The sequence below is a fragment of the Hippopotamus amphibius genome, chromosome 12, assembly GCF_030028045.1.
Source record: "Hippopotamus amphibius kiboko isolate mHipAmp2 chromosome 12, mHipAmp2.hap2, whole genome shotgun sequence".
In the NCBI taxonomy this organism is placed as follows: Eukaryota; Metazoa; Chordata; class Mammalia; order Artiodactyla; family Hippopotamidae; genus Hippopotamus; species Hippopotamus amphibius.
This window is the reverse complement of record NC_080197.1, coordinates 26,839,636-26,865,649: the sequence shown is the minus strand read 5'-3', so window position 1 is coordinate 26,865,649 and position 26,014 is coordinate 26,839,636. Positions and strand designations below refer to the sequence as shown.

General features: G+C 46.0%; 1 protein-coding gene across 1 annotated transcript; it reads right to left on the bottom strand.

The window, feature by feature from the left end:
* Positions 1-2,556: 2,556 nt before the first annotated feature.
* On the bottom strand, positions 2,557-23,553 carry SUN5 (Sad1 and UNC84 domain containing 5). The gene is made up of 13 exons (XM_057703509.1): positions 23,376-23,553; positions 21,817-21,875; positions 21,559-21,633; positions 20,497-20,563; positions 19,550-19,611; positions 15,653-15,702; positions 14,265-14,299; positions 13,564-13,672; positions 6,298-6,376; positions 5,427-5,542; positions 4,697-4,864; positions 4,100-4,186; positions 2,557-2,730 (listed from the first exon to the last, which is right to left on the bottom strand). The coding sequence occupies exons 1-13, from the start codon at positions 23,459-23,461 to the stop codon at positions 2,599-2,601; spliced, it is 1,125 nt and encodes a 374-aa protein (XP_057559492.1). The 5' UTR covers positions 23,462-23,553; the 3' UTR covers positions 2,557-2,598.
* Between the last annotated feature and the right edge of the window lie 2,461 nt (positions 23,554-26,014).

Here is a 26,014-nt window from a genome sequence, read left to right as displayed (position 1 = left end):
GATTTAACTTTGTACATAAAAACTTCCCCCAAAAATGTTGAACAAAAATGCTTTAAACAAAGTTAAAAGACAGATGACTAGAAGAAAACATGTAGGACAGCTGGAGAAATGAGACTGGGAGAGGCATTTGGGGGAGGAAGTAGGGTGTCTCTGGGTTCATTTCTGAACCCAGTATGGTGTGTTAATAACATTCTTGTTAATAACAAAACTGGTTCTCATAAAAACTATGGAAATGACGCCAAGTTGAATACACGTGGCTCCCAGGTCCACTAATTGCTGGGAAGGGGCAGGGAGTGGCAGGAGGATGAGGTGACCCCTTGAAGCTCCCCTGACCAGGGAGGACATTAGAGAGCAGGCCCTGGGGCCAGGCGCTGGAGGGTCCCCAGGGGCTGGTGAGGAGCCTGCCTGATGGCCAGAGGGGTGGGTTATGCAGCACGACAGGGGCCTGTCTGGGGTGCTCTCCCAGGAGACAGTGTATTTCCAATTTATCAGCCATTCTAATGCCCAGCTGAACCCTTGCCAACCTCTCCACCTGCCTGTCCTCGCCTCCCTTGCAGGCTCCATCCTGTTCCCTTTGCGGCTTGACTAACCTGCTCCCTTCTAGGACAGCATCACCCTGTCCCTGAGGACTGGGCCTCCTATCACCTGCCTGGGGCCAGAGGTTCACAGCGGTCATTTACCCATCATTTAGTCAGCCCCTACTGTGTGCCGTGCTCTGTGCTGAGAGCTCCGTGGGTGGAACCCTGGTAGACTCACAGCAGATACTGGCTTCAGCACTTCTGTAATCTCTTAAGTAAATCCTAGAACAGGTGGGACTCAGCTATGACAAAGATTATGCACATAAAGTATGACAGGTTTAGGGAACAGAAACAAAAAAATATTTATATGTGCACTTCTAATTGTATACAGTGATGACATGGAACATGCTATCTGAATTTATAGAATTTTCTTACAATGTTTCCAAAGTATCCCAGAGTTTCTCCTTTACAGGATTCAAGATATTTTATAACTTTAAAAAAAATTTTTAAATTGTGGTAAAATATGTGTATAACATAAAGTTTACCATCTTAACCTTTTTAAAGTGCACAGTTCAATGGGATTAAATACATTTATAATATTGTGCAGTCATCACCAGCATCCATCTTCATAGTGCTTTCCATTTTGTAAAACTGAAACTCTGTACGCATTAAACACTGACTCCCCATTCTCCCCTCCCCCAGCTGCTGGCAACCCATCTACTTTCTGTCTCTATGAATTTGACTACTCTAAGTATCTTATACAAGTGGAATCATACTGTATTTGTCTTTTTGTGACTGGCTTATTTTATTTAGCATAATGTCCTCAAGGTTCATGCATGTTGTGGCAGATTGTGGAATTTCCTTCCTTTTTAAAACTGAATAATATTCCATTATATGTATAGACCACATTTTGTTTATCCATTCATCTGTTGATGAACACTTGGGTTGCTTCCAGCTGTTGTGAATAATGCTCTATGAACATGGGTGTACAGATACCTTTTGGAGACCCTGCTTTCAACTCTTTTTGGGTAAATAACCAGAAGCGAGATTGCTGGGTTATATGGTAAGTCTATTTTTAATTTTTTTGTGAACTGCCTTACTGTTTTCCATAGTGGCTATACATAATTCTTCTTAACAGTGCGCAAGTGTTCCAGTTTCTCTACATCCTCATCCACACTTATTTCTGTTTTTTTGTTCTCTGTTCTTTTTTTCTTTAATAATAGCCGTCCTAATGGGTGTGAAGTGGTATCTTATTGTAGTTTTGACTTGCATGTCCCTAATGACCAGTAATGTTGAGCAAGCTGTTATGTGCTTATTGGCCATTTGTATATCTTCTTTGGAGAAATGTCTGTTCAAACCCGTTGCCCATTTTTGAATTGGGTTTGTTTTTTGTTGTTGAGTTTTAGGAGTTCTCTATATATTCTGAATATTAATCTCTTACCAGATATACGGTTTGCAAATATTTTCTCCCATTCTGTGGGTTGCCTTTTTACTTTGTTGATATTGTCTTTTGAGGAACACAATAGACTAGAACTGTTTACACTTGGAAAAGCAGAGGTCCAGAGAGGGTGTGTGTCTAGTTTAATGTCACACAGTGAATCATCTGTGTGGTGTTGAAACATTCACTATGTGATGGTTAAGGGTGGGATTTCTCATCTCCCACCCTATCTGATACAACAGCCATAATTCTGTCCACACTGTATAGATGGGGAGACTGAGAGGGTTGGGTCTTGCCCAAGGTCACACTCAGGTCAGAGGCAGAGCTTGACTTGAAGCCAGGAAGATGAGCCATGTAGGGGCGGCAGACTGCCTGGGGTTGAGTCCTGGTGCTGCAGTTTGCTGACTGTGACATCTGGCAAGTCATTTTTTTTTTGCTTGGAGACTTCATTGTCCCCATCTGTGAAATGGGGCCTCATGGTGCTGTTGTGAGGGTGCCTGTGTAGCCAGAACGTGATTGATAATTGCTAACTGAGCTTCAGACATCAAACCCTAACCCACCCTCACTTTTCGGGGCCAAAAGACACTGGGCCTTGGGCTGGGGCATGAAGAATAAACTTTAATGTCTCTCGGGGTGGAGGCTTTAGTTAGGCTGCTCTCTGGGTGGAGTCACAGAGCCGTGCACACGCACTCGGTACAGGCAGGTGAAGCGCGGGTTCCCCCAGTTGCTTGATATCTTCACCTTGACTGCCCCAAAAGCCCTGGGAGGCTGGTTCTGGAAGAGAGTCACAGACAGGGGAAAACTCACCCTAAGCCCCCACCAGCCTGTCCAGAGAAGGATTTGGGAGTAGAAGGAAACCCTCTATTTCCTGAGGCTCAGAGATGGGAATGTCCCAAAGCCACATGGCAAGTTGATACTCAGGGGCTGGGATGGAAGGGGATGAGGCCAGAGGACAGATGGACCGTGATGGGGAGCATGTCCCAGCCTTGGGGCCCTGGCACATACGTGCTCTGGGACCCTGGGCAAACCACGGCTCAATCTGGGCTTCAGTTCCCCATCTGTAAGAGGGGAGGGGTAGGGACTTCCCTGATGGTGCAGTGGTTAAGAATCCGCCTGCCAATGCAGGGGACACGGGTTTGATCCCCAATCTGGGAAGATCCCACGTGCCGTGGAGCAACTAAGCCCGTGTGCCACAACTACTGAGCCTGTGCTCTAGAGCCCGTGAGCCACAACTACTGAGCCCGTGTGCTGCAACTACGGAAGCCCACGTGCCTAGAGCCTGTGCTCCACAATAAGAGAAGCCACCACAATTAGAGAAAGCCCGCGCAGAGCAACGAAGATCCAACAGAGCCAATAAATAAATAAACAAATAAAAAACAATAATTTTAAAAACCTTTGGGAAAAAAAAGAGGGGAGGGGTAATATCTACTCCCCAGGTAGGGGCCAGATGGCTTACTGGCACCTGGTACACAGGAGGTGCTCTGTAAGTGTGGCCCCTCCCCTTTTTGTCCCCCTCTTCCCCCCAGGGGATGCAGCCCAGTGCAAAAGGGGGCTGTGGCCTGAGAGATCTCACTGGATGGTCTCAATCTCCCAGGGAATTACGCCTGTGGAAACTGAGGCCCAGAGAGGAAGGGAATGGCCCGAGATCATGCAGAATTCGTGGTTGGGTCAGGATTTGGGCCAGAGTCAGCCTGATTCCCAAGCCTAGACATTCTGCCGGGGCTCAGGGCCATTCCAGCAGCCACCCTCTGGTCCTGCCTCTGTCCCCAGCTCCCTCCCCTCAGGCCTCAGCTTCCCCACCTGTGGTTGGACCAGGTACGGATCACGTGGCCCCCAATATGGAGACACTGCCTGACGGACGGGCCCCACCTGCTCAACACCTGCTGTCTCTGGGAGGAACTGCAGCAGGAGGGCTCCTGGGCAGGGCAGGGAAATGGAGGTGGATGGGTCTCCTCAGGGTCCTACTCTAGGCCCCGAGCAATGGCTCCATCACTCTGGGTCTCAGTTTCCACATCTGTCCAGTGGGTGAGTGACAGCTGTGCACCTCCTCGGGCTGCTGGGGGATGAAGCGGGGTCCCCTGGGTAAAGGTCTGCACCGTGTGTATTCAGTAGGTGCTCAACATGGGCAGCTTTTCTCAGGTACCTGGAGCTGGAACATCTGAATGATGTTTTCTGGCTGAAACTGAAACGCCCCCAGGAACACCTCCTCTTTGGGGGAGCCTTCCATGCCCTGGAGAATCAGAACCAAGAAGAAAGCATCAGGTACAGGCAGGACCTCCAGAGGGTGCTGCCGTCTCCAGTCGAGACTTGCACGCCTCCCAGGACAGGGAGATCCCCCCCTCTTTGGGCAGCACAGAGTAATGGATAGGAAAGAGCATTGAACTGGGAGTCAGAAGGGGAAGGGTCCATTTCTAACCCTGCCACGGACGTGTAGGTTTTGATGTTTCCCTGCCCTTTCTCTGAATCTCAGTTTTTGTTTTTGTTTTTTTAAATCCGTAAAATGAGGGCTCAGTGGTCTCTGAAGACTTAAATTGGCTCTGAAAAGCGTGGGTTGAAATAAAGCACTGTTTATCCCCTTTCCTTGAAGGCCAAGGTCTGATCCCGACCCTGGCCATTCTCAGCCTTAACATCCAGCCCCTCCAGGCGGCGGCAATTGTACAGTTTATCACAGTGCGTGGAGTGGCTGCTATTATGAGCTGTCCTCTCAGTTAAGCATCGCTCCTGGCCAGGGAGTGCTCACGTAGATGACGAAGTCCTTGGGGGCGGTGTCCAGGCTGCCCGACAGTGAGATGGTCTTGGGGATGTGCTGCAGTGTCAGGTTGGACAGGTAGACCTTCTGGGCCAGTCGGATGGTCACCTGGCCGCGGTCACCCGAGAAGGCCCAGCAGTTGCCAGGTGTCACGTTGGGCTAGAAGTGGCAGATGCAATGAGGGCTATGCTGGGTGGGTGGGTGGATGGGTGAGAGCAGATTCCTCATCCCACCCTGGCCTCCCTAGACCTCCTCGGCCCTCCTGGGTGAGCCAGATTCTTCCCGTCTACGAAGCTTGGCTCGAGTACCACCAGCACCAGGAAGCTTCCCTGATGGCAGGCAGCGAGGACGAGCCTTCCCCTCAGTCCAGTGTGGTGAGGGCAGGGGCCTTCTCTGGGCCCTGAGGGTTCCCTGACCCTCAGGACTTGAGGGCTGGGGGAGGGGCCCTTCCAGGGCCAAAGCAGGCTGTCCCTGACCCTGTGCCTGTCCCCTGCTGCTGCCCAGCCCCCCAGTGGCCCTGCTGTCTGCACGCGCCTCTTGCTGTTGCCCCCTGACTTCTCCTCAGCGCCCCCACCCCGGCCCCATCAGTTGCCCCCTTTCTCTGCCCCTGCCCCAGGCCCCCACCCGCTGCACTCTCACCCCAACCTCTGCCTTCAGCTCCTGCCCCCAGGCCCCTGACCACAGCCCTGCCACTCTCCCCTTGTCCCGCCATTCCTCCTGCCTCGAGGATCACGTCCGGGGGCTGTGCATAGTTCCACAGGCGGATCCAGTTCCAGTAGGAGCGAGCCTTGCCATGGTTGTATGTGGCTGACGTTTGCTCAAAGTCGACGGAGGCCCCTGTGTGGGAGGTGATGGTGGGGGGGTCTTAGCTGAGCAGCCCTGGCTTCTGCCTGGCGGAGGAGCGTCTCCCTCTGCGCCAGGGGAGCGCTTTGGATCCAGCAGCGCCTGGTGCAGAGTAGGCGCTTGCTCTCACTTATGTCAGCCCAGTTATTATAACCTAGTTCTTATCACTATGGCCATTGTTATACCCATTTCACAGAGGAAGACACTCTGGGCCTGAGAGGTTAGACTGCTGCCCTCTGACCCTACACCTCCTGGGGCCTGGGGGTGCCTGGGTGAGCTGGTGCTGCCTGCACGGGGCCGCCTGCCCTGCCGGCCCACCTCGCCCCCTCCCACGCACCCCTCACAGGGGCCCCTTTCACATCGGCTGCCTCCTCACCAGCTCTCAACCCAGCATCCTCCTCCCCACCCCTCGGTTGCAGCCGCCGGCTTTATTTTTCCGAGGCGTGATTTCCAACTGTAATTGGGCCCGTGGTCACTCTCCCCACCCAGGCAGGGATGGCTCTGCTGACCCCAAGGTTTGGAGGATGGTGGGCGGGTGGAGGGGTGGGGAAGGGCCTCCCCTCCCTACCTCAGCTGCCGTGAGAGAAAACAGAAAATGCTGGCAAGAAAACCAGCTGGGTGGACACAGGTCCCAGCAGCAGAGTGCGCCCTGGACCGCAACCGAGACCCACCCTCCGAAGCGTTGCTGAGGGACCTTGAGGTGGGCTGACTGGTGGGGCCGGGTGGGGCGGGGCCGGGGGGGCACTCACCTATCGACTTCAAGGCAAAGTCTGGCTTTTCGATGTAATCTCCTTGGATCATCTTCATTATTTTCTGAGCCATTTTTTGCTGAAAAGGCAGAAAACCCAAGCGGCGCCCTGCGTTCTCACACGTCAGGACGCACAGGCGTGTTCACACCAGGTGATATGTGGCTGCAGGACAGCCTCTCATCCCTACCGGCTGCCTCTGCCTGGCCCACACACGGGGCTGCCGGCTGCGACGCTGTGAGGAGGCCCAGAGCCACCCGCGGGCCCCCCCCGGGGTTTACTCAGGGGCTTCACGTGCGCCGTGATGGGATGCCACACACGCAGGGCCAGGAGCCCTAGTGAAGTTCAGGGCGGGCGACCTGGAGTCAGACAGACCTCTCCTGCTAAGGGCCCTCGGGCTCGCTACTGCCCCCCCCCACCCCCCTGCGTCTCGATTTTCTTGTCTGTACGTTGGGGTGATCGTCACGTCCACCTCCTACTTTTGCAAGGATCAGAGCTGAGAAGCACAAAGTCGCGACTATCTGCTAGGACGGTCTTTACCGTCACATATGTTCACTTCTACCCCCTCACAGCAACCCGGGGAGGTGTGTACTATTACCACCCCCATTTTATAGAGGAGAACACTGAGGCGCAAAAGGGTAACTTGTCCGAGGTCACACAGCCATTAAGAGGCAGACCTGGGAACTTTGGTTCCAGAGTCCCGGCTCTTAACCACTATGCTCTGTTGCCAGATAAAGACTGCAAAGCACTGAGCACAGGTGGTGCTCAGTAATCTCTGGCTATTCTTTTATTAGACTCGTCACAGCTGTGGCGGATTGTATTTTCTAAAAATGGCTACAAAAAGGTCTCCCGTTTCCCGCTCTTCTTCTTCTTTTTTAAAAAATAAATTTATGTATTTATTTATTTATTGGCTGTGTTGGGCCTTCATTGCTGCGCACGGGCTTTCTCTAGTTGTGGCGAGCGGGGGCTACTCCTCTTTGTGGTGCGGTGGCTTCTCTTGTTGTGGAGCACGGGCTCTAGGCATGTGGGCTTCAGTAGTTGTGGCACCCAGGCTCAATGGTTGTGGCTCGCGGGTTCTATAGTGCAGGCTCAGTAATTGCAGCGCATGGGCTTAGTTGCTCCTAGGCATGTGGGATCTTCCCACACCAGGGCTCGAACCCATGTCCCCTGCATTGGCAGGAGGATTCTTAACCACTGTGCCACCAGTCAAGCATCCCACCCCCCCCACCCCACTCTTCTTTCAGCATGGCTTTGACACCCTACTCATGGAGACGTGGGACTTTAGTTCCCTCTCCATCGGTCTGGGTGGGCCTGGGACTATGGCAGGAGTGATGCTGTACGACTTGCGGGCTTGGTCCTAAAAGGTCAACCGCCTGCTTCTTTGGGGATGCGCACTCTTGGAAGCCAGTTGCCATATTTTGAGGAAGCCCGTGCCATAGGAACCACCTATGGGTGCTTTAGTCAACAGCCCTGAGATCCCAGCTGGCAGCCAGCATCAACCTCCAGACAAGAATAAAGATTCCTCCAGATGATTCCAGACCTAGCTATTGGGTCACTGCTAGCCTTCAAGTCTTCCAAGCTGAGGCCCCAGATACCATGAAGCAGTGACGAACCATCCCACCGTGTCCTGTCTGAATTCCTGACCCACAGAATCTCTGAACATAATAAAATGGTAGTTTCTCACCACTATGTTTTAGATGGCTAGTCATGCAGCAGTGGTAACTAGGATAGTAGCTAGAGTGTTACAGGGCAGTGATTATTACTCTGTTTTGTTGATGTGGAAGCAGAGGCTCAGAGAGGTAAGAGCTGAATGCAAAAAGATAAGAAAAGATATTGCTCATAAAAAGATAAAAAAGAAAAGATATGGCAGCCATAAAATAAGAATAGAATTATACGAAAGGGAGCACCTAGAAAACAAGGAGAAAATTGTTATGAATTCAGAATATGTTAGCAGAAATGAAAAACTCAGTAGAAGTTTTGGTAGATAAAGCTGACAGTGTTTTCTCAACTGTAGAGCAAAAAGATAAAGAGAGGAAAATGGGGAGAAAAGAAAAAAAATCCCAGAGGATTAGTTTAGGCGTTTGTCATCCACATCCAGCCAGTGGGAAGTTGTTGTATAACAAAGGGAGTTCAACTGGAGGATGGAAGATGCCTTAGAGGACTGGGATGGGGAGGATGGGGGGCACTCGAGGGAGGGTGGGGGGGGGGAGTTGAGGAAGGGAGGGAATACGGGGATATGTGTATAAAAACAGATGATTGAACTTGGTGTACCCCCCAAAAAATTAAAAAAAAATTTAATTAAGTAATGAATTTCATAATGTGAGTCCTTATGCTAAATGTAAAGTATAAAATCTCACATTAGAATTAACCTGTGACTAATTGTTCTACATGAACCAAGTCCATATGATTAAAGAACAGGATCACATGAAAGTAATGTTTCAATTTATAACACTATTTTTATTTTAATCTTCAAAATAACTAATATATCTCACTAATCCATGCTCACAGCAGGAAATATTATGTTAATCAATTTTATAATAATGTATACTTAAAATGAGTATTGGCCACCAATATGGATGTTAAAGTAGGTCTGGCTTTTCCTCTGAGATCTGTTCCTGCCATTTTTGATAGCAAAGAGAAAAGACATTTTAGTCACCATTAGTTTTATTATTGACTTTTTGAAATTAACTTCAGTCTAATATTGAAAGTATTGACCAATGTAGCCAAGTAAGTAAAAATACAAGTTATTTTAAAGATGTTTGGATATGACTAAACCTGAGCAAAATTCTAAAGCTAACTAAAGTGCCTTTCTTAGCACACAAAATATTCCTTTTATGATCATTACCAATGTCCTGTGATGATTTATTGCACATTTTTGACTTTTAAATAAACTTGTCTTTTGATTTAAAAAAAAAAAAAAAGGAGTTTCAAAAATGAGAACAGAGCAACCAGGGCTGGGGGAAATCATCAATTTAATCACACTATTAAAGAACATTTCTTTCTTTTTTTTTTTTTTAAATTGAAGTATAATTGATTTACATTGTTATGTTAGATTCTGGTGTACAGTAAAAATGATTCAGTTATACACATCTATATATTTTTCAAATTCCTTTCCATTATAGGTTACTACAAGATATTGAATATAGTTCCCTGTGCTATACAGTAGGTCCTTGTTGTTTATCTATTTTATATATAGTAGTCTGTATATGTTAATCCCAAACTCCCCGCCTAATTTATCCAACCCCCTTCTCTTTGGAAACCATGTTTGTTTTCTATGTCTGTGAGTCTGCTTCTGTTTTGCAAATGAGTCCATTTGTATCATATTTTAAATTCCACATATGAGTGATATCATATGATATTTGTCTTTCTTAAAGAACACTTCTTAGGAATAAAGAACACGTTTCCAGACTGAGAGGGTCCCAAGCATGGCCAGCCCATAGGCACATTATTATGACATTTCAAAGATAAGGTAAGATACAGGGCTTCTAGGTAAGATGTAGTAAGTTACAGAGAACCAATGGTCCCACTAAAAACAATCAGAAAAAGCCAGATAGTCTACTAAATCATATTTTAAAACCATCATTGTGCTATGAAAGAAACAGGACCAGATGGACTAAAATTCTAGAGAGGGGACAACCACTCCAAAATGTGCTGACATTCTTAAAAAAAATCCCTGGGGCATTTGATGATTCTGGGCATAAGTTGAGGATCTGGGTTTAGGTCAGACAAGAGGCTGCTATGGGTGAAAGAGAAAGTAGCAAAGTTTTTATCATTTACATACAGTGGGTGGGACAAAATTGGAGACTTGAGGAGCCTCGATCATGGCCAGTTCCCCCATTAGATGCTAACTGAAACCCAAGACTATGTAAGAAACTAAAGGGCTACTTTGAAAGCTTCTGAAAGGCAGAATAAAACTTCCCAGCCTCACAATGCTTAGTAAATCAAGTCTCTCTGAGGAAGGGGACCCCGAAACAAAACAAGCAAGAAGTTAAAGACTTTGAACTGTGGTTCTCCTTATTGTATGTCAGAATCATTGAAGGACTTGTTGAAACATAGATAGTTGGTTCCCATCCTCAAAGTATATGATTCAGTAGGTCTGGGTGGGGCCCATTAATTGAATTTCTAACATTTTTTTCCAGATAATGCTGATGCTGCTGGAATGGGGGCCCTGCTTTGAGAACTCCTGTCCTAGAAATTGTGCTGAATCAATACTGACTAGCTACAGCTGTGCTTACCTGAGGGCACTAAACCAATTATGGGTACAATTAGAGGCTGAGAATCCAAGCTTGCCCCTGGCAGAGAAGGCTGGCAATGAGTCAGAGATTTTTGTGTACAAAATTGGAAACTCAAAGCCCAGAAATAAACTCACACACCTATGGTCAATTAATCTTCGACAAAGGAGGCAAGAATATTTGATACAATGGAGAAAAGACAGTCTCTTCAGCAAGTGGTGTTGGGAAAGCAGGACAGTCGCATGAAATCAATGAAGTCAGAGCATACCCTCACACCATACACAAAAGTAAACTCAAAATGGCTAAAGAATTAAATATAAGATGTGACACCATAAAAACTCTTAGAAGCGAACATAGGAAAAACATTCTCTGACATAAATCGTACCATTTTTCTTAGGCTGCTCTCCCAAGGCAAGAGAAATAAAAGCAAAAATAAACAATTGGAACCTAACCAAACTTATGAGCTTCTGTACAGCAAAGGAAACAATGCACAAATGAAAAGACAGCCTACAGACTGGGAGGAAATATTTGCAAATGATGCAACTGACAAGGGCTTAATTTCCAAAATATACAAACAGCTCATACACCTCAATAACAAAAAAAACCCAAAAAACAACCCAATCAGAAATAGGCAGAAGACCTAAATAGACATTTCTCCGAAGAAGACATACAGATGGTGAAGAGGCATATGAAAAGCTGCTCAACATTGCTAATTATTACAGAAATGCAAGTCAAAACTACAGTGAGATACTACCTACAGCAGTCAGAATGGCCATCATTAAAAAGCCTACAAATAAGAAATACTGTAGAGGGTGTGGAGAAAAAGGAACCCTCTTACAATGTCGGTGAGAATGTAAATTGGTGCAGTCACTATGGAAAACAGTATGGATAAAGATGTGGCATGCGCACATGCGCATGTGTGTGCACACACACTCACACTCAATGGAATACTACTCAGCCATAAAAAAGAATGAAATAATGTCATTTGCAGCAACATGGATGGACCTAGAGATAATCATACTAAGTGAGTAAGTCAGAAAGAGGGCAAATACTATATGCTATCACTTATATGTGGAATCTAAAATATGACACAAATGAAATTATTCACAAAACAGAAACAGACTCACAGACATAGAAAAGACTTGTGGTTGACAAGGGAGAGGGGAGGTGGGGGAGGGATGGATTGGGAGTTTGGGACCAGCAGATGCAATCTATTATATACAGAATGGAAAAACAAGGTCCTACTGTATAGCACAGGGAACTATATTCAATATCCTGTGATAAATCATAATGGAAAAGTATGAAAAAATATGTATATATATGTATAACTAATCACTTTGGTATATCTAGAAATTAACACAACATTGAAAATCAACTACACGTCAATAAAATAAATTAAAAAAAATTGGAAACTTAAGAGGCCTCAAACACATGGCAGTCTTTCCCATCAAGACATTTACCAATTAAAAAAAAACTACTATTATCATTATTTTAATTAATTAATTAATTAGCTGTGTTGGGTCTTTGTTTCTGCACGCAGTCTTTCTTTAGTTGCGGTGAGTGGGGGCTGCTCTTCATTGTGATGCATGGTCTCCTCATTGCCGTGGCTTCTCTTGTTGCAGAGCATGGGCTCTAGGCACATGAGCTTCAGTAGTTGCAGCACATGGGCTCAATAGTTGTGGCTTATAGGCTCTAGAGTGCAGGCTCAATAGTTGTGGTGCATGGGGTTATTTGCTCCACGACATGTGGGATCTTCCTGGAGCAGGGATTGAACCCATGTCCCCTGCATTGACAGGTGGATTCTCAACCACTGTGCCACCTAGGAAGCCCAACATTTACCAGTTTTTGAAACTGCATGGGCAGGAGGCTAGAGGGTTAAACTGAAAACCTCTGACTAAATTCTATAAAAATTTTAATCCAGGTCTGAACCAGTTCAATGCAGGTTCACATAGAAGTGATCAGTATACTTCATATTTCTTCCAAAGAAAAGGTGGAACTCCCTCCATTTGAAGTTATAATTATCTGGAGCATCTAGTTCCTTTGTAAACCATGTCCAGAAAACACTAAAAAATTACTAGACATGAAAAGTCAAGACCATAAGATTGATACTCCAAAGAAAAAACAGAAAATAGGAGACCACAGATGATCCAGATATTAGATTTAGCAGACAAGGATTTAAAAATAATTGTGACCAATATGTTAAATAAAATAAAGGAAAAGATGGACAACATAGATGAATGATGGAGAATTTCACTATAGAATTGAAATCTATGAAAAAGAATCAAATGTATACTCTAGAACTAAACAATGCAACATATGAAATTAAGGACTTAATAGAAAGGTTTAAGAGTAGATTGGATAGAACAGACTACAAGATTATTAGTGAACCTGAAGAAATATGAAGAGGAAGTATCAAAGTGTAAGCACATAGAGAAAAAGAATGAAAAAACAAACAAGGTAATAGTATAGGAATTATGTGGAAAGCACTCTAAAGGTTAATATAGATGTTATTGGAGTCCCAGGAGAAGAGATAGATAATGGGGTAAAAACAATATTTTAAGAAATAATAGCTAAGGATTTTCCTAAACTATTGAAAAAAATCAACCCACACAGTTAGTAAGTTCAGAAATCCCCCAAGCAGGTTAAATATAGAACACTGGAGATAAAAAGAATGTCCTACAAACTCTCAGGGATGAAAACAGACCACACTCAAAGGACAAATAATAAGAGTGATATTAGACTTCTCTAAAGCAACAGTATAAACTGGAACACAGTAGTGGACATCTTTCAAAATCCACAGGGGAAAGTTTCCTATGTAGAATTCTATACCCAGCCAAACTATCAATCAAGTGCAAGGGTAGAATAAAGATGTTTTCAAACATGCAAGTTCTAAAAAAATTAATATACATCTTATTTCACTCTTTCCCAGGAAATTATTGTGAGATATGTTCCACCAAAACTTGGGATATGAGGAACAACGGAGCATCAAACAAAGAGAGAAGTCAGGTGTTTTGGGGAAGAATGGCCGGCATCTCACCTCATCTGACATGGCTTCCATCTCCTGGAGCTTGGCAATGAGCTGGTTCAAGTTACCTCGGAGGTCCTGGATTTCCCCAGAATGATGTTGCACCTTCTCTTGGTACATCCTTATGAGGAAGGAGTGAGAACATGGACTGACTGATTCGTGATGCTGCTACTATCACCCTCAGCTTCTACCTTTGCCAGTCAGCCCACAAAGAACTAGCTTCACATTTTCCCACTATCATAGGCCCATCCCTGAACCTACCCAGAAAGTTCTTATCTCTAAAACATTACTCATGCTCTTCCTTCTGCTTGGACTATCCAACTATCCTTAAACCCAGCTCATTCCTTCCAAATACTTGAGTATTTTGTCTGCATTTAAGGATGCTGCCACCAGGTGGTACCTTGTTGGTTAAAATTTCTTCTCATTTGCTGAGCACTATGGGCCAGGAATTATTCAAGACAGTTTACATCTTCATTAATACCCATAATCACCTAGAACAAGGTGGGTATTATGCCTCATCTCATAAATGAGGAATCAAAGGCCCAGAAAGGTGAAGTGACTTGCATAAGTTTAGCCAGGTAGGAAGTATGGGAGCTGGGATTTAAACCCAGGTTGGTCTGGCGGAGCCCACATTCTTAGCCAGTACATCCCAACTCCTGGCTATAACTCTGGTTCTTAGGTTATAATAGGACTATTAAGCAGATTCTTCTTACCTTAAGCTCTGCAGTGGACTATGTATGCTTTCATCCTGGTGGGATGTTGAGGAAAGCAAGGGATCTTCTTCACACGGCCTAATCTGGGCCCAATAGAGTTTAATCCATCCATCCTCCCATGACCATAAATCCATCCATCCATCCGCTTTCCTTTTTATTCTTCCATTCACCCGCCCACACGCCATCCATTCAAAATCCAATTTACCCTTCTTTTCATTCATCCATCCACATATACTTCCATCAACCCTCCCACCCATTTACCATCCCATGCATCAACCCTTTCCCATCCATCTGCTCTTCCATTTATCCAATCTTTCTTATCCATCTACTCTCCTATCCATTTGCCTTACCTTATCCATTGACCCTCTCATCAATCCATGCATGCATGCATCCATCTACCCTCCCATCTATCCACCATCCCACTCAACTATCCATCCATCCATCCATCCATCCATCCATCCATCCATCCATCCATCCATCCATTTAATCATCCATAATCCCATCTGCCCTCCCATCCATCCACTCATCTGTACACTCTTCCATCCATACATCCGTCTATCCCCCTATCCATTTCCCCCCATCCCTACATCCATTACTTCCATCCCCCCTCTGCTCACACTCCCAGCTGGCCATCTAGACATCCAGCATTGATCATGTTCATGCTGTGCCTGGCAGTGAGGGGGACACTGCTGGAATGAATCAGACCTGGCTCTGCCTTCAAGGACTCCCAATACAGTTGGGGAAATAGTTATGATTACAAAAAATTGCATTTATGATTACAGAAAATTGTGGAAAAGGGGAATGTGACTATCTCTGCTTAGGTGTTTCTGGAGGAGGTGGCATTTTAGCTGGATCTTAAAGTATATATATAATGGAGTTTATAAGGGGAGAAGAGGAGAGGGAAAGGCAAGTTCATCAGATCCCCTTTCTCTCTAGGCCTTCTGAGGCTCTTTGCTGTCCTCAGACAGGGAGCCCTAGCTACTGATTTTCTCCCCCTTCTTCTCCAGGAACCACAAAGCAAATGGTCTCATCTCATTTGAGCAGAAGAATAAACTGCCTTAAGTAGAGAGAGATATGTGTTCCCTGGCCTCATCAGCCCACTTTAGGTGGGGGCCTTGATAAAGGAGAGATGGGTCAGTTCTGAGAGTGAGTGACAGGAGAGGCATCCTGGTGGAGGAACTATACATCTGGTCCTTGAAAGTCACATTTTGGCAGGAGAGATGGGTTCCAGGTGGGTGGCATGGCAAAAGCAGAGGTTTGGAGCTGGCGTGAATCAGGAGCTGGGTAGGGTCCACATGTGCTGAGTGAAAGGAGCTTATCTGAAGGCGACATTGATTGGCTGGGGTGAGGCCAGTAAGTGGTGGGGCCTGAAGAGAGTACACTCTTACCTGCCAGACTTCCATTTTGGACGGTAAGTGTATAGAAATCACCCAGAATCCTGTGGGCACGGGGGAATGAGAATGAGCCATTTAAGATGAAAGGTTAAGAGCTTAGGCCCTGGAGTGAAGGCATGTGGGTTCAAATCCCAGCCTTGCCACCTACTAGCACTGTGCAGCTTTGGGAGAAGTTACTTAATCTCTCTATACTTCAGTTTCCTCCTCTGTAAGAGGGGAATAACAGTAATATTCACTTCATGATCCAATGATATCGTATATGCAAAGTGTCCAACATAAACCGAATAATCTACGTCTCCTCTCCCTCTCCTGTCCCAATCCTGCTGGGGATAATTGGCAAAGAGAAGAAAAGGGGGTAGTTTTCCCTGCATTTTATGATCTCTGTGCTGCCTGAAATGTCCTTATTCAAGCCATTATTAAAAGCTTGTAAAATCCATTTGTTGTTCATGATAAAACACACAACAAACCAGGAATAGAAGGGAACTTCCTCAATCTGATAAAGGCCATTTAAGAAAAACCCACAGCTAACATCATACTTCATGGTGAAAGATGAGAGGTTTCCTTCCTAAGATCAGGAACAAGACAAGGATGTTTACTCTTGCTCTTTCTTTCTTTCTTTCTTTTTCTTTCTTTCTTTCTTCTTTTTTTCTTTCCTGTCTCTCTCTGTCTCTTTCTTTCTTTCTTTCAATGGCACTGACCAGGGATTGAACCGGGGCCCTGGCAGTGAAAGCACCGAATTCTAACCACTAGACCACCAGGGAATTCCCTGCTCTTGCCATTTCTATTTAACTTTATCCTGGAGATTATAGTCAGGTCAATTAGTCAATAAAAAGAAATAAAAGGCAGATGATATTATGTTGCACGTAAAAATCCTAAAGTATACAGTACTGGGTATCTTGCCCAGTGTCAGCAGTAATACATGAGTCCAACAAGGTTGCAAGACACCAGATCAGCACACAAAAAGCAGTTGTATAGTTGACCCTGAGAACAAGGGTTTGAACTGTGGGGTTCACTTATATGCAGATTTTTTTCAATAAATATACAGTTGACTCTTCGTGTTGGGGGGTTTCACATCCACAGATTCAACCAACTGCTGATTGAAATTTCCATCTGCAGTTGGTTAAATCTGTGGATGCAAAACCTGCAGGTAAGGAGGGCTGACTGTATTCATTGTACTCCATGATTTTATACAAGGGATTTGAGCATCTGCAGACTTTGGTATATATAGGGGCTTCTGGGACCAGTCCCCCCTGAGGATACTATATTTCTAAACACTAGCAATGAACAATCTGAAAATGAAATTGTGAAAACAATTCCATTTTTAACAGGATGTCAAAGAATAAAATACTCCGGAATAAATTTAACAAAAAAAGTGCAAAACCTGCCCTCTGAAAACTACAAAGCATTCTTGAAAGAAATTAAAGGAGGCGTAGAGTTATTCATCATGGAGAGACAGCCCAGTGTTCATGGTTTGGAAGCCTTAATATTGTTCAGGTGACACTACTCCCCAGATTCACGTGTGGATCAGTGCAATCACTATCAAAATCCCAGCGGCCTCTTCTGTAGAAATGGAAAAGTTGATCCTAAAATTCATATTGTAACATAAGGGAGCCATAATAGCCAAAACAATCTTAAAAAGAACCAAGTTGGAGGACTTGCACTTCTGGATTTCAAAACTTACCATAAAGCAACCTCCAGATTAGTACTAGCAAACAGATAGACATATAGGTCAATAGCATAGAATTGAGAGTACAGAAATAAACCCTCATTCTTATGGTCAATTGATTTCCAGTGAGGGTGTCGGATAATTTAATGTGGAAAGAATAGCCTTTTCAATAAATGGTGCTGAAACAACTGTACATCTACATTCAAAAGAATAAGGTTGGACTGTGACCTCACACCATACCCAAAATTAACTAAAAAATGAACCGTGGACCTAAATGTAAGGGCTAAAACTATAAAAATTTTAGAAGAAAACATGGGAGTAAATTCTCATCACTTTGGGCTAGGCAATGGTTTCTCAGCTATGACACCAAAATCACATATCACAAAAGAAAACATAGATAAATTGGCCTTAATCAAAATTTACAATTAGCCTTAATCAAAGGACTCCATCAAGAAAGACAACCCACGGGGACTTCCCTGGTGGCGCAGTGGTTAAGAATCCGCCTGCTAATACAGGGGACATGGGTTTGAGCCCTGGTTCTGGAAGATCCCACATGCCACGGAGCAAATAAGCCGGTGCGCCACAACTACTGAGACTGTGCTCTAGAGCCTGTGAGGCACAACTGCTGAGCCCGTGTGCCACAACTACTGAAGCCCACACGCCTAGAGTCCGTGCTCCACAACAAGAGGAGCCACCGCGATGAGAAGACTGCTCACCGCGAAGAAGAGTAGCGCCCGCTCAGCACAGCTAGAGAAAAGCCCGTGTGCAGCAACGAAGACCCAATGCAGCCAATAAATTAAAAATGATAATAATAATTAATTAATAAAAATAAATAAATAAAATAATTTAAAAAAAAGAAAGACAACTCACAGAATAAGAGGAAATGTTTGCAAATCATATATCTGATAAGGGAATTGTATACTGAATATATAAGGAAATTTTAGAACTCAATAATAAAAAGTCAATCCAATTAAAAAATGGGCCAAGATCTGAATAGGCCTTTCTCCAAAGATGATATACAAATGGCCAATAAGCACAAGGAAAAATGCTTAACATCATTAGTCATTAGGGAAATGAAATAAAAACCACAGTGAGATATCACTTCACATGCTCTAGGATGGCTAAAATAAGACAGACAATAATGGTTGGAACCCTCATGCATTGCTGGTGGGAATGTAAGTCGTGCAGCCATTTGGAAGAGAAGTTTGGCAATTCCTCAGATAGTTAGTCATAGACGAATCCAGCAATTCTACACCTAGGTGTATACCCAATAAAATGGAAAACACATGTCCGTGCAAAACTATTACAGGAATGTTCATAGCAGCATTATCAATAATAGCCAAAAAGTAGAAACAACCCTAATAGCTATCAACTGACGGATGGATAAGCAAAATGTGGCTCTTCCATACAATAGATTTTTAGCCAAAAAAGGAACGGATTGCTTATGTATGCTACAATGTGGACGAACTTTGAAAACACTGTGAGTGAAAGGAACCAAAAGGCAACATATTGTATGATTCTATTTATGTGAAGTGTCCAGAATAGGCAACTCCATAGAGTTAGAAAGTAGATTAGTGGTTGCCTAGGTCTAAGGCGAGGGGACATGGGGAATGACTGCCAGGGACTGAGAAGTTTCTTTCTGGGGCAGTGAAAATACTGGAATTTGATAGTAGTGACGGATGCTCTACTTTATGAATATTCTAAAAACTGCTGAATTATACACTCAAAAATGGGATGATTCATGGTATGTGAAGCACACCTTAATAAAATTATTTAAAAACATCTTATCTGTTGGGTTAGGTTGCCTAGGAATTTCTAATTTCCTAGGAAATTCTCCCCTCGCCCCCCACCCCATGGTGTGCTTAAGTGGAAGGAGGCGATTCCTCTGCTTGAGAAAGCAAAGCTGTGACATGGGAGGTGGTGCTGGTGGCTGGAAGGAAGCCACAGAAATCCAGAGAGAGAGGGAGAGAGAGAAATAATTATCATAACAAGGTTTGGGGAGAGGTTTACAGTTTTCAAAGTTTTTCTTAGCTTTCAAAAATTTTTCTTGGCCATCATTTCATTTAATCTTCACAGCAACACTCATTAGACAAATGAGGAAACTGAGGCTCTAGAAGGGCAGTGTCATACAGTCAGTGCCAGAGCCCTTACTCTTTCCCTCCCCAGGATGGGCAAGAGCCCAGGGATACCTCCACCTGGGATGGGGCAGGGCCCTGGACACGCACCCAAAGCACAGAGGATCAGAACACCTGTCTTTTCCATGAGTTTGTGGAGGAACAGCTTGCATCTGGAAGACAGAGAAGCAGCGGTCAAGGCAAGGCAGGGCTTTGCACAAGCTGGGACGTCTCAGCCTGGACCTTGCCCTGTTCCCACCCTGAGAGGCAGCAATGACACTGTCTCCATGATGCTGGCCATATTCTGCGGCTCCACAGCATCTCAGAGGAAAGAGGCCTCTTCCCTCAGTGTCTGGGGCCATCAGAGATCAACTCGCAGTGGTCATCCATGTCCTCCTCACTCCCTCTCTCCAGGTACATACTGTTTGTCCCCTCCCTTCTTCTCTCCCAGTAAATGCAAACTTCATGGTTTTGTTCAAATATTCCCTCTGCCTACAACCTCCAGAGTCGACACTCCCAGTTTGACACTGTTTTTGATAGCTGCCTTCCGCACCCAACTGGGAGCTCATGAGTGGTGGAGGCCAAGGCTGGGCCCAGAGTAGGCATTAAAGAAACGTCTAGAATGTAAACTTGAAATGAATGAATGAGGTGGAAAGCTCTGCAGGAATTCAGAGGCATTTGCATGGGCAGGAAACAGAAAGGGAAAGAATGGGACAGGCATCCCAGGCAGGAAAAACAGCCTGTGCAAAGGTATGAAGGCGGAAGAGGAATAGTGGGTCCAGGGAGTGAGAATCCTAGCATTGTTGCCCTAATGGGTCCACAGCAGAAAGGAGAATAAGGGGAGCTTGGAAAGGAAGGGTGGGGCAAGATTTCAGAGGGCTACAGGCTGAGGTGCTGGAGTGATTGGGAGCCACAGTGAGTTCTGGAGTGAGGGGATCTGATAAAAACCAGGTTTGAGATAGCTTATCTGAGGAGGTCCAAACCAGTGATGGGGCTGCCATGGCCACCAGTGTAAGGTTCCAGTCCCCGTAACCCTCTCCTCACCTGCCCCTCCTCACCTGCAGGTGTTGAACAGAACCTGATGGGCCTGGGTCCTCAGGAAGCTGGCCAGGCAGGTGATCCAGGCTGCAGAGGAGACAGGAGAAGAGTGAGTAGCTGAACCCTTGTTCTTATCCTACAACTCAACAGAGGCGAAACCCTGTTGTTGGGAGACCTTCCCAATTTGCTATTCAAGCCCAGGACAGTCCTTTGCTCTACTTATGGGTAAGCACCAGCTTGGAGTGAGTACCAGAACTATAGTAAGCCTGTTAGTGACCGGCAGTTAATAAAACACTTAAAAGTGACTCAGGAGCATGAAAGTCTGAGATGTCCTTACTAATGTCCATCCTCAGACACTGAGAGCTTCTCAGTAGAAGAGTCCTTGTCTGGTTCACCCCTGGGTGCCTAGCATTGCCCTGCATTGGGGATCCAGGCAAAAAGTAGGGGTTCAGGATGAGTGAGTGGGTAGAAGGATGCATGGGCAAATGGAGGAATGGGTCATAGAATGGCTTGGAAGATAGATGAATAGGAAGATGGATAAGAGGATGGGAGAATGAGAGGGGTGTTAGAAGGATGGATGGGTTGATGACTGGACAGATGTGAATATTAACAAATAAAAGGTATATGTGAATTGATGGATGACTCGGTGAATGGACTGGAGGGATGGATGAACTAATGGGATGCATGGATATTCCAACAGGTGGATATGTGGACAGATGGTTGGATAAATGACTGAGAGGATGAATAGTGGAGGTGGCTGGATGAACATAGAAGACTGAGCTTTAGGGTGTGGTCAGAACCATGTCCTTGAAGGGAGGGTGAATTGCCTTGAACCATTCCCATGACGTCAGGGGCCAGGCTGGTGGCAGAGTAGAGGAGGGCTGGCAGTTAGCTTCTCCTCCAGACAGCAAGTCCTCCTTCTAGTCCCTCTCTCCAGCCTCCAAAGAGATCCTCACTGCAACGACATCCCTGACACCTCTGAAGGGAAGACCTCCAGAGCTCAACCTGGAGCCCGACTTGAGGCTGGGCCTTCTTCCCAGACCCATGTTGATGGCCAAGGCAGCTCTTCAGTGTATACGTACACATACATCCCAGCATGCACTGGGTCAGGCCTAGGGCTGGGACATTGATGCGGATAGGCAACAGGAAGGCGTCACCTGCAGAGAGCACAGGGCTGTCATGTCACTGCCAGCCTCTGGGACGTGGTGCCTGCAGACACCCGGGGGAGCATCCCTGCACCCTGCCCTGCCCCTTGCTGGATTGCCCATTTGACATCTCTGAGCCTCAGCCTCTCGCTGCCCACAAAGACTTCGGGGCTCCCCTCTCCCGTCCCTTCTCACTCGTGTTTGACAAAGGATCCTCTGTCATCCTGCAGATGTTCCGGCCTCGTTGGATGATCCTGGCAACGACAAGATTCACAATTGCATTTTACAGTTTACAAGGAGCGTGTTGTCCCCATGTTCCAGATGGAGAAACTGAATTGCAGAAAAGTTTGCTCAAGACCACAAGGCTGTGAATCGGGGACAGACCCAGGTCTGGCTGACTCCTGATGCAGGTCTCTTTAGAGGAAAGCACTGTTTGCTGTGGCACTCACGGGTGGTTGTCATCCAAAAGCCACTCCCTCCTGTTACTGGCAAAAGGGTGATTTTGGTCCCTTGTCTCTTTCTCCCCTGAGTAATTTAGATGGTCCTGATTGGTCTCATCCTGTTGTATCCTCAGTCCCCTTGCTGTTGGCTCAAGGATGGAAAAATCTGCAGGGGTGAGGTCCGGGGGTGGATACCGGGGTCTGGGGCTTGGGGGAAAGGTTTTCTCATTGCTAAGCTGAGACCTACAGGATGCAATACCCACTCTGCCTCCACCGTGTATGGCCATGCTTCTGTGTGATCACAGAGACGGTGGTAGCCATCTTGTGACCGTGAGAGGAGGCCAAAAGGGAGAGCAAAAAGATGGTAGGAACCTGGTCTTGGCTGGCAGGGCAGAACCTCAGAATTAATGTTCTCTGCAGCCACCCACATCTTTTAGCATGTGAGATAAATTTTATTTAAAAAAATTTTTTTAAATCGAAGTATAATTGTACAATATTTTATGTTATAGGTATCTAATATAGTGATTCACAATTTTTAAAGGTTATACTCCATTTACAGTTATTACATTAGCTATATATTAGATCTATTATTAGTTAACAATATTAGTTATTATATTAGCTAATATATTAGCTATATTCCCTGTGTTGTACATTTTTTTATTTCTTAAGGTAATTGTCTCCAAACATTTTTTTATTAATACTCTCAATGCTATATATAGGAGTATATATATATATATATCTCCAAGTGTGCTAATATATTACTTACCCTTTCAGATGTACAAGCTTTATTTACCGCTTCCTGAGGAATATGCATTAAAAGAGCATGAGCTAAAGAAAATACATACTGAAGTTCTAATAAATTTCCCCCTTATCCCAGTGGATCGTTTTATATACCCTCTTGGGATATACACCTGTTCTGGGGGCCCAGAGGCAGGCATCGTTCTGAGCTGGAACTTCCACCCCCTGCAACCTACAGATAAAGACGGCAGAGATGCGTGTTTCCTTGTTTACTGTGTCTCCCTCACGTGAACTCCACGGGCAGGGAGCGTACCCGTCTGGTGCAATGCCATGCTCCCAGCACTCTGCTCAGTGCCTGGCGCACAGCGGGTGCTCAATAAACACATGCCGAAAGGACACCCGGTCCGCCAGTTCCTGGCTGGGAGACTTTAGGAAAGCCACCATCCGATCTCTCTGACCTCAGGTGCTGCATCTGTAGACACGGCCGGTAATGCCCACTCGCTGCCAGGAAAGGGCCAAGGGGCAGCATTTTGTCAACTGTCAAGGGTGGGGAGAGGGAGGGGGTGCTGTCCTCACCTCCTGGGCCTGACCTCTCTGGGCGTGTGGGCCACATTTTCGGGTGGGTCACACGAGTGCCTGGGGTTCCTTGAGGACCGGGGCATCGATATCCTTCTCTAGGATGGGGAATTGGTGGCGGGACTCTCTGGGAGCTGCTGAGGAGGAAGTGGCTGTGGCTGCCGTCACCTCCTAGTGTTCCCTGGAAAGTGCCATGTGGAATCTTCCCCGGGTCAAGGGGAGCTGTTGGCACTGTGACCTCATAAAGCCTGTTGGGGTGGTTTGCCCAGCCTCCAGCTTGGCCCTGGAACTTCCCCTCAGAGGAACAATTCTGACCAGTTTCCTTCTTTGAAGATGGGGAAATTGAGGTCTTGAGAAAGGGAGGGCCATGCCAGGGACACAGGGGCTGGACAGGGGTGAGGCCTGGGGTGCCAATATCCAGGTCAGGTTTTCTTGCTCCCAGACCCCTTTTTGCCCCAAGCTTCCCCACTTCTTAGGCTGTACACAAATTTATTCTGTAATGCCAAGCTTCTCCCTGGTGGACATTTTACATAATTCAATGTTTATGTGTTGTTGTCTTAATAAAGTTATACTTTTTACTGGTGAAAAATGAAAGCATACAGAATGGGAATGTGGGGCTGTGGTTTTTCTGTCAGTCCTGCCTGTGGAGAGCCTATTTGGATTGTGGAGCTAAAATGAATTCACTTTTGCCTCCTGGTGGCAGTTGCTTAAATTGCAGGCTAAATACCTGCGGTAAACAGAGTAACTGTCCTCCAAAGAGGCTCACTTATTAAAACCCAAACATATAAATATGTTAGGTTTCATAACAAAGGGGAACTAAAGCTTGCAGATGAGATTAAGGTTGCTAATCAGCTAACCTTGAAATGGGAGAATATCCTAGATTATCCAGGTGGGCCCAGTGTAATGCTGGGGGTTCTTATAAGTCTAAGAGGAAGGCAGAGAGGAGAGAGGTGGCGGCATAAAGAGCCTAACTTACTGATTCTGAAGATGAAGGAAGGAACCATGAGCCAAGGAATGAAGGTCAGGAAGTGGATTCTCTTCAAGAGTTTCTAAAAAGGAACAAAATCCTGTAAATACCTTGATTTTAGCCCAGAGAGACCCATTTTGGGCTTCTGACATCCAAAGCTGTTAAGATAATAAATTCATGTTTTAAGTCACTAAGTTTGTGGTAATTTGTTATAGCAGCAATAGGAAACTAAGACAGTGTCCTGAAGAGTATTTGGTGAAGGGGAAGCCCTGAAATGCTGCTACCGTCATTGTTACAAAGGCCTTTCAATGGTATGTTCATTTATTCACTGAACAAGTATTTATTAAGCACCTGCTATTTATTAAACACGGGGTGAGGAGAAGCAGCTCCTATCCTCGGGGTGAAGGGTAAAGTGGCTGCAGAGCAGCCTACACGTAGCAGGTACTCACGAGCAGTGCTTGCCTTTGCTGTAGGGAGGAGGGGCTGGTGAGAATCTCCCTGCTTTGTGTCTACTGGCTGTCACCCAATGCCCCCTGGTGCTTGAAATGTGGAGGAAGAGGAAGTGTTCATGCTGAGAGCAAACACTGAGAGTGGCTTTGGTCAATATTTGTGCTGCTCTCCACGGAGTCTGCTGTTTGCCTCAGCTACAGTGAGGACCAGCAGGGCTGGTCTTAGGCATTAGTGGATAAACTGAGGCCAGAAGAAGGATGTAAGGGAGCATGCAGCTGGTTCTGCTCATTCCTCTTTGCCTAAGGAATGGGGCAGGGGAGCACGGGCTGGGAGGCAGGGCTGGTCCAGGGAAACTCTGGCCTCTCAGGGGAGAGCCTAATGGTTTCTGCACTTCTTGTCAGCTCTGTGGGCACTAGTGTGGTCCCAGCACAGGTGGCCCTGGCCTCTGAGACTGGTATATGGGCTGGTGTGGAGTCAATGGGAGCCACGGAGGACTCTGGAGTGGGGGAAGACCCCTGGGCCTCTTGTGCCTGTACCCCAGGTGAGCTTGCAGAGGAATGGAGGGGCCTTCCCTGTAGTTCTGCCATCACCTCCTGTACACAGGTGTACGTACACACACAAACGTATATATGCACACCCCCAATGTCAGGAAACAGTCCGCTATACACACATGCACATACATGTACAGACCCACAGACACACTCAGTATACCAAGCCCAATTAAACATATTGGGCACAAAACTCCCCACCCCTGCACTCATGTAGGTTCATGTCAACAGGCATGTGACACCATAAACTAAGATGGCAACACCTCAGTTTCATGTGCACACCCACACAAAAACACACACTTTCCTCTGATGCTAGTACTCAGGAGCTAGTGCATGTGTGTATGTAGGACGATGCACACACAGCCACACACATATATAAGCACACAGATACCCCTTAGACATGTGCATAGAGACAAACTCATTCAGGGGCCCACACATTTCCTCTGGCCCCGTATAGCCAAGGTGGAGGCTGCACTTTGTGACACAGAAAGAGCTGATGGGCTCAGTCCTCTGTGAGTGGGATGTGCGTTTGGAGAGAGGCTGAGTGTTCACTAGCGGCACTGGGTCCTCCACACCCTCTCCTCTGTTGCCCTTTAAGTTCGGGCTCCATGTCCCATGCGGGCGAAGTGTGTGACCAGGAACAGGGCTCAGTCGGTGACTGGAGCTGGGGCTCA